At 37.4% G+C, this 12961-nt stretch overlaps 1 protein-coding gene across 1 annotated transcript in view; it reads right to left on the reverse strand.

Annotated features, from left to right (window-relative positions):
• LOC149227733 (uncharacterized) overlaps window positions 1-12961 on the reverse strand; it is a 266646-nt gene that overhangs the window by 169661 nt on the left and 84024 nt on the right. The window contains exons 6-7 of the mRNA XM_089375553.1: window positions 10564-10687; window positions 10047-10227 (exon numbers count right to left, since the gene is read on the reverse strand). Of these exons, the coding sequence (XP_089231679.1) occupies window positions 10047-10227; window positions 10564-10687 (305 nt within the window). The remainder of the gene's footprint in view (window positions 1-10046; window positions 10228-10563; window positions 10688-12961) is intronic.

Genomic DNA, 12961 nt, shown 5'->3' on the forward strand with positions numbered 1-12961 from the left:
ACAGAGATCAATATTACTAGAGACTCAAATGGCTCTCTAATTTATAGATAAATCCTCGAAATGGAAAAGTCTATGTTGCGGGGGAGGCCCCCCCCGTTTCGAAACCACTCCCAATCCGCACTCCGGGCGGGAGCGGGTCGGGAGCACGCTCCCGAAATTTTTTTTTTCGCTCCCTGCCAATTTAGGAAGCGCTGTCGGGAGCGTCGCTCCCATCGCTCCCGGAGCGAAAATTACAGCTCGGGAGCGATCGCTCCCGACCACTCCCGAACTATAAATTTTCGCTCCGGGAGTGAATCGAGCGGCGTCGGGAGCGATCCGGCGGAAAAAAAAATCCGCGAACCCGAAAAAAATCAAATTTAAAAAAAAAATTGTTTTAAAAGCCCAATGGGGCTAAAAATATTTCATTATCACTTGAATGAGTTGAGTTAGAGCTGGAGAGCAAGAGCAAAGGAGCGAGGAGCAAGCGCCGAGGAGCAAGGAGCAAGCCTGCAAAGAGGTAAGTAACTTAGTTATTTAGTTAGTTTAATTTAGTTAGGTAGTAATTTAGCTAGTTTAATCTAGTTTATTTAGTTTATTAATTTTATTTAGTTTAAAAATCGTCAATCTAAATTAAATTAATTAATCTAAATAAATTAAATTAATTTGTAGATTCAAAAGCCTAGAAATATCAAACACCATGGACCTGGCTATATTTCTTGGCATTTTCCTCTTCTTGGTCCCTTTTATGGTTATTATGGTGCTGGAGAGTAGGAAACGGAGGGGCCAAAATCAAGAGGGGGATGAAGAAGTTGGAGAAAGTCGAATTGATGAAAACCCCGGTGAGGAGGAGCTGGAGGAGGGTGAACATGACTCTCAAAAAACTAAACAAGACCAAACCCCATTGTGGAAATATGTTAACAGGGCTGAAACAAGGAGGGGATGGAATCACTAAATTTCATTGCCCCCATTGCAACAATGATTACACAGGTTCATACACCCGTGCCAGAAAACACCTCTGCGGGAAAAGGCCATGGGATGGAGACAAACAAATAGGAACCAAAACTTGTCCAGCGGTGTCAGCAGCGGATAGAGCCAAATACATAAGGGAAGAGGAGGAAGCCCAATACAAATCAAAAAAATCAAGGGGTTTCTTTGAACCAAGCTCACAACTACAAGCACAAAGAACTCCTTCAGCATCCTCCCAAGGCAGTGGATATGGAGGCACAGGGTCATCATCTTTAAGGCATAGAGCCATATCAGATTTCCTTGATGAGGGGTGTAGGAATGATGTGGATTCAAAGGTTTACAGGTTTCTCTATGCATGTGGGATACCATTCAATGTTCTTCGCTCACCTTATTGGCACGAAATGGTTTCTGCCATAAATGATGCGCCTAAAGGATACAAGAGCCCTGGGTATGACAAGGCAAGAACCGTTGGACTTGATCATGAAAAAGCAAAAATATCACATTATTTGAATAGAACGACAAGTTCTTGGACTGACCATGGGGTGTCCATTGTATGTGATGGATGGACAAATGTAAAAGGCAAGCCATTGATAAATGTTCTTGCTGTGTCTGTTAGTGGTGCCATCTTTCTAACTGCACATGATTACCCAGACAAGTTCAGGACCGCCATCAACATTGCAGAAGCATTGCTTGAATTAATTGATTGTATTGGGCCATACAATGTCATCCAAGTCATCATTGATAATGCTGCTAATTGTAAGGCAACGGGAGCAATTATTGAGGATAAATACCCCAACATATTTTGGTCTGGATGTTTGGTTCACACATTGAACCTTCTGATGCATGATGTTGTCAATTACAAAAATGCACAATACTAATGGATTGGTGATTGTACAAGAAAGGCAAACAAATGATAAAATTTATTACAAATCATAGCAATACCCATGGCCTTTTCCGCAATCACTCGAGATTAGAGTTGTTGAAGATGGCGAAGACCAGATTTGGTAGCTATTACATCACCTTCAGGTGCCTTTTGAATGTAAGAGAGTCATTGGCTAGCATGGTATCAAGTCCACATTGGCAGGTATTAAAGGAAAGGGCTACAAATGCAGCTGACAGGGAAGGTTTTGAACTGGTGGAGGAGGCCGCTCTTGATGGTCAGTTTTGGACAAGTGTGAGGCAAGTATTGGATTTCACCAAGCCCATTTATCACACGATTCGGTTTGCAGATACAGACAAACCAGTGATTGGCGAGGTGTATGAGCAAATGGATACCATGTTGGGGCAAATAAAAGATATTGTTCATAACAGAGATCCCAACTTGTACAAACTGATTCATGATTGTGTGTGTAAACGGTGGAATAGACTTAATCTTCCACTACATTGCTTGGCGTATATCCTTACGCCAAAATACTACTCTACATCTTGGTTGGGCCAACCTGCACCAGGGGGTGGGATTAGGACCAAACCCCATTTAGAACCAGAGGTAACTTGTGGATATTTGCAAGCATTAGAAAAGTTGATACCTGACAGGGAGGAATGTGCACCTGTGCGCCTTGAAATAGGCAAATACTTCAGTGGCACTGGTTTGTATGGTAACTTCCATGCAATGGATGATAGAGATAGATTTGATTCTCTCACATGGTGGGAAACATATGGCGGCCAGGGACTTTTGCCAAAGTTGGCAAAAAAAGTTCTTTCACAGGTTGTAAATACTTCTTCTGCAGAGAGGTGTTGGAGCACCTACAACTATATACATAATGTGAAAAGAAACAGACTCAATGAAAACCGAGCAGAAAGCTTGGTTTATGTGCACTACAACTTGAGGTTGTTGAGTCATTACTGTGATCGGGCTTATGAGGATCCCACATATAAAATTTGGAACAATCACCTAGAGGATGACAATTTGGAGGATGGCATTGTACATCTTGTAGAACTAGAAGAGGAACTTATAAGGGATGAAGATGAAGCAGTTGCAGCAGCCATGCCACCTCCACCTCCACAATCTAGTAGCAGTGCTCGAGGTTCGAGTCTTGTTCCTTTGCTGTCGCCACCTCCATCTACACCCTCACGTGGAGGGGATGTGCCTTCTAGTTCTGGTCGTAGGTCTGTGCGGGAGACTCATAGAAGACCACCACGACCTGCTTATACTCCTGGAGACTCTCGTGGCAAGGGTCACATGTAGATTTACAGTTTACTTGTCTTTTCTAGTTTCTATTAGACTTTAGTTTTCATAACTGTTGAGTTTTGAGTCCTTGACTCTTGACTCTTTCATATCATAATGATATTTTTTGTAAACAATATATGATTGTGACAATGAAAATTTGAAGTTTGAAGCTGGCAATTATAACTCATTGGTAATGATTGTGAATTATGAATATGATGCTTCGTGAAAGACTAAAGTTGTTTCATTTCATTTCCTTATTCATGTTTCATTTTATAACATATTTCATGTTAACAGTTAGAAGTTAGGACTTAGAAATATCTAAGATATTACTTCTTGTAATGGTTAAACTTAGCTTGCAAGTACAACTTTGGTGATCAATGATGATAAATGTTATATATTGAATTTTCAATTTTGAAAGCTTGAAGTTGAAACTTTAAGATTGAATTTGATGAATCATGATTCACGAGACTCAATATGTTGCAGTTGTAATATGTATTTTACTAACTTGTGGACATGGTTGATGAAGATTATAATTTCTAGATGATTGATCATTGATGTGATATGGTTCAATGATCAATGATCAATCTATGTTTTTTTATGTCTAATTCATCATTCTACATGTTTTTGTTGACATATATGTATCAAAAATTAAAAAATATAATATATATATATATTTTTAAAAAATCGCTCTGGATTCGCTCCCAAACGGAGAGCTTCTGAAAATGGTCGCTCCCGCTTCCTTTCCGTTCCCGCTCCCCGCTTCCGCTCCCGCTCCCAAGTAACATAGGGAAAAATAACAACTAGTTTCTTTGATCTTTGTCAAAATAATCTTGGTTGTTGATAAACACTTCAAGATCTTTTAATCTTGGCCCTCAATTTCTTATTTTTGAGGAATTTTCGAATTTATCATTTAATTCTATTTTAATTAGCTCAAAATTAATTATTTAGAGTTAATTTCCTCAAAAATTTGACTTTGACTTAACCACCAAGGTCCAAGGGTTCAATTTTTCTTGCAAAAAAAAATATTCCCTTGGTGGAGGACCTTTAAAAATTGATTATTTCAAGACCCACGAATTTTTCTATTTGGAGAATTTATTTTCCTAGACAATTTAATTTTGACTCCAATTAATCAATTTTCTGGCTTAGGATTTAATTTTATTTTGCCAAAAAAATTAATTAATTTACATATGAGGGGATTAATTATTTTTCCAACCCTCTAATACCTATGATTTTTCATTTACAAAACTCAAAGAGGGAATACACATTTGTCTTAGACTATCAAGACACATAACCCATCTACGACTCAATATGATCTAGTAAACCAAGTGATTTGTAATAAAATAATTAAGCCAATTAGCTTAAATTATTCTTGTTGACCCCTACTGGTCAACTACCCATGCAGTACACCACCCTTTTCTTGGTAAAAAGGGGCAGCACCTGATCGACATATCCGTGTCATCCTGCAGTCATCAGCAGTTTCATCATTTTGATTGTAAACCCAGTCTGCATGAATTAATTGTAAATAATCTTAGCAGATATGAGTCGTGTATGTAAATTGCCTAGGTGGACCTAACTTTCTAGTGGTAATCTACGTCCCGGAAGGTTTTTCGTCTCACCGATCCATGATCGGCAGAGTTTTCCTTCAAACCTGACCCCAAAGCCGGGATGGATTTTGTCATTAGAATTTTAGGAGAATCCTAGTGTGTTGATCTGCTAGATTATAAGTGTGTCGCAGAACTGGATGATTTGTGAGGGTCTATGTTAAAGGGGTTTTTTCCCCTTAAGATGTAAATTGTAAAAGTCATCATGAAATGTGTCTTGACGGTTGAAAAATGTTCTAAATCCCCTCATGGGTCCTAAGTCCTAGGTCCTAGGTGATGTTTCCGAAGGCTTAGTTCGATGATCCATTTAATAAAATAATAAAATAATAAAAAATTAAAAAAATTAAAAAATTGAAAAATAATAAAATAATAAAAAATTATAAAATAAAGCAAAAACCCTAAAATAATAAAATAATAATATTTTAAGTGAATGCATGCAAAATATTATTTTTTAATAAATCGACGGATGAGATCAAGAGATGTCTTGATCCTCATCAACGGTCGAGATCATTTCGACATGGATCACTCGAACTAGCCGTTGGAGTCATTTCCTTTAAGTAGGGTGCTAGGGGTCAGTTCAGATTTGGAAGATCTGTGAGTCTGGTACTGAATAAGCTCTCTTGTAAATCTGTTTCTGGTTAATAAAAGAAGACTTTGGGGTCCATATCTTGCTGGTGTTACTCTCTTGAAATGCTGTGAGATTGTTTAATTTTCTGCATATTTTCCTTTCAGCCATTAATAATAGCTTTTTGTAGAGTATTGTGGGCACAAGTATCTTGTCCACTTGCTAGGGTTTGAGTGCTGTTAGGATTTCTGAAGTAATGGCAGGTATCTCCATTACTGTTTGAGATTTAGTAGCATTTTTGCCCTCTTTATTGACGGTTGTTTTGAGCTGTGCAGAAAACATTTTATGAAGGAATTTTGTGGGCGTTCGGGGAAGTTCTCGGCTGAACCAGCCAACTCCCGCATGCATTTTTTGCTGAGCCCAGTTGGATTTGATCCTGGGTCTATCATTCAGTTTTATTTTCTGATTTGCATGAGAGATTTTCTGAAGTTCTCCACAGTGAAAGCCTGAAATTTTTATTCCTTAAAATATTCCTGTGCTCATTGCTAAATCTGGCTGTCAAAAGGGCCAAAATCTGTAAATTATTAGGCTGATCTAGGGTTTTAATGCAGTTTTCATTAGGGTATTGTTTTCTTTTATGATTGCAGGTATAGGGTTTTGTCTCTTTGCAATAATGGGTCACGTGATCTAGAGGTTTTCGGGGTTTCATCAAACAAATTTTGAGCCAAGCATACCACCGTCAAAATTGACACGCAGACATACTATGCATAAGCAGCAGAAAATAGTCGTGCCATTTCAGAGTGAGGCATTCTTTGGTTGCTGGTTTATACATGAGTGAGATTGCGTCCTGCCTGCAACCTTCAGAAACTTGGATCCACCGTCACAAATTTCAAGCAAACTTTCCACGCTGCTGCTCAGCCCTTTCACGCTGTTGCTCTTTGCTGCTGCCGCCAAAATTACGTGGGTTTGCATTACCTCAAGCGCAGAAAGCATCCAAAAAAAATCGACGTGGGCAAGGAGTTTTTCATGGCCCAGTTGTAACGTTTGCGTGGGCAATTTCGGTTTTCATCTCAGAGAATTTCGCCATCAGAGGAAACGTGCTCTTGAAATTTCATCTACGCAGTTGAGATTTGTCTGCCGTCAGAATTTTGGTATCATTCAACACCGATTCCATCCACGTCAATCCGAAAGCAGCGCCGAGATTCAACGCTGGCTCATCCGCCGTCCGGAACTGGAAACCGCAGGTGAATAACAATCCATCACGCAGGTAAAAATCGCTTCATCGCCTCAGGTAATACCTCATCGTCATCATTAAGTTCCAGCGTTTTCCCGTGGATCGTTTAGGTTTCTATCTGTTATGCTCGGGATCTATCATTTTAATGCACAGTGGCATTCTGCGTTTCAACACGGGGTCGGGATCTTCATCTTGACGCATAGTGGTGTTTTCACGCAGTAATTTTTTTTTCTTCGTTTGGTCACGTTTTGGTTTGATTTGGCACCGTAGTTCTTTTTTTTGTTTAATATAGATTTTAATTTCATCGTTTAGATTTTAGACTTAAAATTATATAGTCTCATTTTTATTTATATTTATATTTTTAGATTTTAATAAATATAAAAAAAAAAAGTAAAAAAAAAGGTTAAGCGTAGTTAAATTTTGATTTAAATTTTGTTTTAATTAGACTCTAAGTTTAAAATTTCATAATTTTTAGATTTTCTGTTTTTTATAATATGAAAAAATAAAAAAAAATCAAAAAGAAGATTTATTTATAAAATATTTTTTTGGCTTAGTTAGAGTTTGATCTTTTTTATTTGTTATAATTAGATTTTGATTTGTTTTAATTAGTTTTGTTTTAAATTTAGATTTTAGATTTTAATTTTATTTTTTATTTTTTTTAGTTTAGATTTTTAGGTGTTAAAACTTTTCAAAAAAAAATTTTATTTTTATTTTTTTATTTTTATATTTTTTTCTTTTAAATTTTTGAAAAGCATAAATTTTTTATGGAAAATCATTTTTGCCAGATCCAGTTATTTTCGGGAATTACCATCTTTCATGCTGAGATCTAAAATTTTCAAGTCGAGATACGAATATGATATCTGGTTAATGATGTATGATTCTCGTGGTGGTTCAAAGCATTCATTTTTTCAAAGTTCTCAGTTGCTGGATATAGTTTTGGTCATTCTAAGAGCATTGTGATTTAGCTAATACCTTTGATGACAAATGATTGCTGCTCACGGTTTATGTTTCTGTATCATCTAACAAGTAATCGTTTTAACAACAATCTCTTAAAGCACTGGTTTGCTAAATTAATTAAATCATTTTAGTGCTTATCTTAATCGTGTCTCGTGTCTCCCAACCAACTGGTCGACAGTTGGTCTCATCATCTCACAGGGACTATCCCCCTTAGCCGCGGGAGACAGGCTTAAACGGAGGGATCAGGGATCAGAGTGACAGCCCCCGGTCTGAGCGTTGTCGTGTCAATCTGCGCGACAACAATTCCCAAACCACTTTTACATCAGACTCGACTAAAACACTAGGACTCACCTGATAATCCAACAATAAATTTCACCCTAGCTTTTGGGGGTTTAAGCTGGAGGGAAAAAACTCTTTTGATTAGCCGTGTAGAAAAACACTGGTAATCAGTGAGGTTAAAAAGCCGCCTAAGATGGAATTCGTCATCAATTACATGCTTACCTAGGTTGTTACATAGACTCAAGGTTTTACTAAGATCATTTACAATATATAACTTGCAGAATGGGATGACCATGACACATGGACTGCTGATATGTGATCCGATCCTTGTTGAAAAAGTTGGTACTTCCGCTTCCCTGGAACTTTGAGAGTTTGAATGCAACAGGTGTTAATAGGAGAGAATCAATTTTTGTTTGGAGCTATCTTATGACAATGATTGGTTGGGCTCCCGATCCTTAAAACGTTGTGGGATGCACCTACTCAAGTTCTATGGATGGTGACTTAATCAATCCTTTTACTAGATGCCTCAAGTGAGGTAGTAGAATATGGCCATCAATAAGCCTCCCATTCAGCCAAAACTTGCATGATCAACACCACTTGACATTCATAGGTTTCTTTTTATGTTATTGAAATTAAGATTTTCCAGCTCACTAATCTATGGCACAACTGACCTGCCACATCTACACTTTATCCAAATTATAATGTCAGAATATCCAAGAAAGAAATGCATCTATTAATTAACACGAGTACAAGAGGATCTAAATGTAGGTACTATATAAATCATCAATCGTGATATCCTGCTTGTAGCTCTTCTACGTATGTTGTTGTGCCAATCAAATCAATCACCTTGTAACCCTTAAATTAAATGTAATAAGCATACAAAAGGGTCTGTGAATCCCAGAATATAAAAGGAAAGAAAACACTTAGACAAAGTAATTATGTAATGACTGTTCACCACATTCTAGTGCCAATAAATAACTCTCGTGATATTGCATGATGCAAATATAGAGGAGATTAAGAAGTCAATGAAATCATTTTCTTCATAAAGAATACAAAATGTTAGTACCTTGTCAAATTATTTTTGGCAAAAGAGATTTAGTTTTGTAGTAAATCTTTACAATAATATCCAAGTTATCCTCAGAATCCCAAGTATACATTAAATTAGTAACATTTGAAACTATGAAAAAGTTGTTGTAGTAGAAAAAGAGTGCAACTGCCGTATGCAGAGGAAAATGTAGGAAAACTTGTGTAGATGCACCTCTTAGTCAATTTAAATATTGCAAGTAATGGAGAAACTAGTCCAATCAATTTAAAGTCCCAAGTCGGTCTACTTTTCTCATATTGTGCTGCACTGTCAAACTGGTCTTCAGGCTCACCTGTTGAATTAGTCTGTGGGCCAGCCTTGTCAAATTGGTTTGTTCAATGGTTTTTCTTATGTGTACTCTTTTATGGTTCTTAAGTTGTCCTTCACTACTGAAATATATAAGATGCTTAATTTTTTTTAAATAAGAACTTCTCACCAAACTTGGTTTTAGGATGAATAAGATGTGAGCCCAAAGTAGGAGGGAACCCGTATGAATGATGATGGCTGAAAAGATCAGCATTGTCTGTTGCTAGCAATATGCTTGTGGAGCTATGATTTCGGATCTCAATGTGTTTTTCTTTACTGGACTTAATATTAAAATTGTAAGTGCCATGTGATCAGTAAAGAAACACCATGCTAGAGATCTATCTATTATCATGGTTGGGTACATTAAAAAGAGAGGAGGCATAAGTAAACAAGTTCTGAGGATCAAGAATAGCACAAGGGGTCATTTTAGGAAGGATTACCTATCAAAGGATATCGGTTGAACCTAAACATATTCACAGTTTGTTTTTCTGTTCCATATAAAAATTCCCCCTTTTTCCTTGAGAAGATAATGGTAAACCCTCCAATCAGAAATCATCTTAAATGATTCTTGGTCAATGGTGTGAGTGATGAATTTATTGAGGGCCTTTCACTAAGAAAATCAAAGGAATAATGATGGACATAAACCTTCTTTGCCATTTTTGCTCTTTTATCATTGGTATGGTCTATATATTTTTTCCATGGAAGGAGCCTCTCTTAAAGCACAGAACCTACGGAATCATGCATGGGTATTATTTCATTATGGAATCACTTGTGCATTTTGTAATAGATGTAGGTATTTTTTTGTATTATCTTAATAAACCACAATTTTTTTGTTGCTTTACAAATAAATGTAAGTAAACATTAATAGCACCATCCAAATCAGAAACTTAAGGTCAATTGCATTCTACCTTGATATGCACCACAGAACCATATTCCTCTCTTTCCTTGAATGACGTCAAATTCTTTTGATGCTTGTGCTGCAGCAGGTGTTGGAACTGGATGACTCGTAGACCAAATGGTAATGTTATTTTGAGGTGCATGTGGAGGGTTGAGAGTTACAAGGAAAGGTAGGCCCGTATTGCCTAAATTCTGCAACAATTTATCCAATTTATTAGCAAGAGTTTGTTCAGCAAATTCATTCAGTACGTACTGTGCATAAAGAATTCACATAATGGTTTTCTATGTACAAGAACTGCATGAACATCAATATCAGTACATGTGTGAAAAGTTAAAAGCTATAATATGAGCCTTGAATATTCTAGTCTTCTTCACATAGAACTTAGAAGCCATTTGGATTAGCAAGCAGTAATTACTAACTAGAGGTCAGTCCCAGCATAAATGTGCATATAATACTATATGATAATAAACTAACTGAAATTTCCAAACAAAATGCCTTCAAAATATGTGAATTAATAAGGTACATACCTGTAATGTGTTAAGCCAGTAAGTCACACATACGTGGTTATTTTGGCTTCCTAAAAAATTCCAAGCACTCCAGGCTGCTGAATTCTTGGGCATGAATTCTGGATCACGATGAAGGTATATGTTACTGCAAAAGCATTAGTTTCAGTAACCCTCCATAAAAGGACGATGGAAAACCTGAGCCTACATGAATGAGAAACTTATCTAAAATTAATTGTATCTTATAATCATAAGGGGAAATTTAGCAATGAATATAAAGCAATTGAATTGTACTTGAAAATTATATGGGTTTGAATTCAATATCTATATGGAAGATGTTTAGAAGAATTTGGCTTGGGGAGACAACTTAGAAACAAAGTATGGAATTGATGGTTTGCTTGAACTCAAGTGCCACTTAAAAACAAATTATCTGAAAAATATAATGAACAGATGCAACCGATGGTGCTTTTGAATGGATCAAAAGCACATGAACTGCTTCAGAGAGTAAAAATGATAAACTAAAGCATGGTTTTCCAAAATAATTGAGGCTCGTATAAAGTGTCTTCTGCTCTTGAATTAAGGAAAATGATATGAACCTTGTGCTTAAATAGATGGTATATCTTCAAAAGCTAGATATAATGGTGGATAATTGTCAAGCATGATTTCTTTACCACCACATAAACTTCTATGTGTTGTTTTCTTAGTTCATTGTCTACTATTTCAGCAATCAAGATAATGCTTTATGGAACCTAAATTCATCAAATGGATTCACTCTCAAAGGTCTATGAAAGCCAAGATATTGCCCCTACTTATTTCCTTAGTTAATGTTTACTTGAAGTCACAAACACTCCCCAAAGTCTGTTCTGTTGCATATAGGTCATTTTATTGTTGGTCTCATTTCATTTGTGAGAGGATAAATGCATATATTTCTATTATATTCCTTACCTTTTCTCTTAATTTCCTCCTCCCACCCAATATAAACTCCTTTAATGTCATTTGAAGCTCAAATTCGATGTTCTCGACCCAGCCATCACCAGTTCCTTACATTTCCTCTCCATGATGAAGCGTTGGTTACATTTCCCACTATGTACCATTTACTTCATTACTCTCTGAGACACAAGGGTTCAAATTCTCAACCCTCTTAACCCCCTTTGATTACAAATATTATTTTTCCTTGATAACATGTTGAGTGACGCCAACCAATCAAAAAATTAATCTTTTCCTTTTCCAACATTTTCGAAACCTTTGAAACATCCTAACAAGCCTTACAAATAACATTTGTAGATTCAAACATTATATAATCTACTAATGCTCAATCATTGTCTTTTTAATATCCCCAATTTTGATTTTCAGCATTAGAGATGAATTTGGGGAGAGGACGCAATTCCGGCACCAGGACTTAGGAGGAAAAGAGAATATTGTTTCTCTAGTGGAAAGTGGGGACCACAAGAAAGAGAAATTTGACCCAAGGAGGGAACTCACACTCTTGGAAGAGAGAGAGAAGAGAAGGGAGTGTGAATTAGGAGAGAGAGAGTGGGGACCACAAGGAGAGAAGGAGCCATGAATTATAAATAGAGCAAGAGGCACTCATTTTGGTCATTCATTCATCTATTCAGAAACTTGTCTTTGACATAGCACACTTGAGCGGAAGCCAAGTTTGCAAGTGATGTTTAGCACACAAGTGTCTCTGAGTGCAGATTTCAACCCTTGCTTCGGTGGACTTCGAGTGCCAGCCCAAGGAGGGAGTTCCATCCTTTTCCAATTATTCCAGCAGTGGGAGTGCGAGTTTGTGTGGAGGAGACACTAGCAGCAGCGCAGGGACTGCACAGTGCTTGGAGGTGACACACGTGGGAGTCGAGGAGTGAAAAGAGTTTGGGCGTAAAACTTGAGGTGGAGACCGAGGAAGTGTTTTGGGGCCTTTTCCAACATTTTGGCTGAGAAGCAAACGCAACATTTGCTACAGGTTGCATCTTTTGCTTGCGGAGGAGGGCCAAGCATTTGGGGTCAATTTTGGAGCATCAAAACTAGGACAAACCCTTTCTGGGTTTTTGACAAGGACCTTAGAAGTAATTTGGCAGAATTTTCTGGGCAGATTTGAGGGGTCAAACAAGGGTTCCAAGTCAGCCAACAGCTAGAGGAGCTAAGGGAAATTTGGGTCGAAATTCCGAGGTCAGCATTTGGCCAATTCCTTCTTGGGTTTTTCTGGGTTATTGGGGGAGAGCCCGAGGTTAATTTCCAAAAATTTTTTGAGCACTGAAGGAGGCCCTAACAATAATTCTTCACAACCAATAGCATATTTCTAGGTAGTTTTGGTGCAGAGCTAGGAGAGAGCACAAACACATTTGAGAGGGACTTCTTATTGTTCATTTGGGCTTAGCTGTCTTGCCTTGAGCAAGCCCAGGTGCGCTCTTTCTAGCACCTC

This window comes from Pinus tabuliformis, chromosome J (assembly GCF_031772625.1).
Source record: "Pinus tabuliformis cultivar Carrire ecotype Pingquan chromosome J, CPIR1, whole genome shotgun sequence".
Lineage (NCBI taxonomy): Eukaryota > Viridiplantae > Streptophyta > Pinopsida > Pinales > Pinaceae > Pinus > Pinus tabuliformis.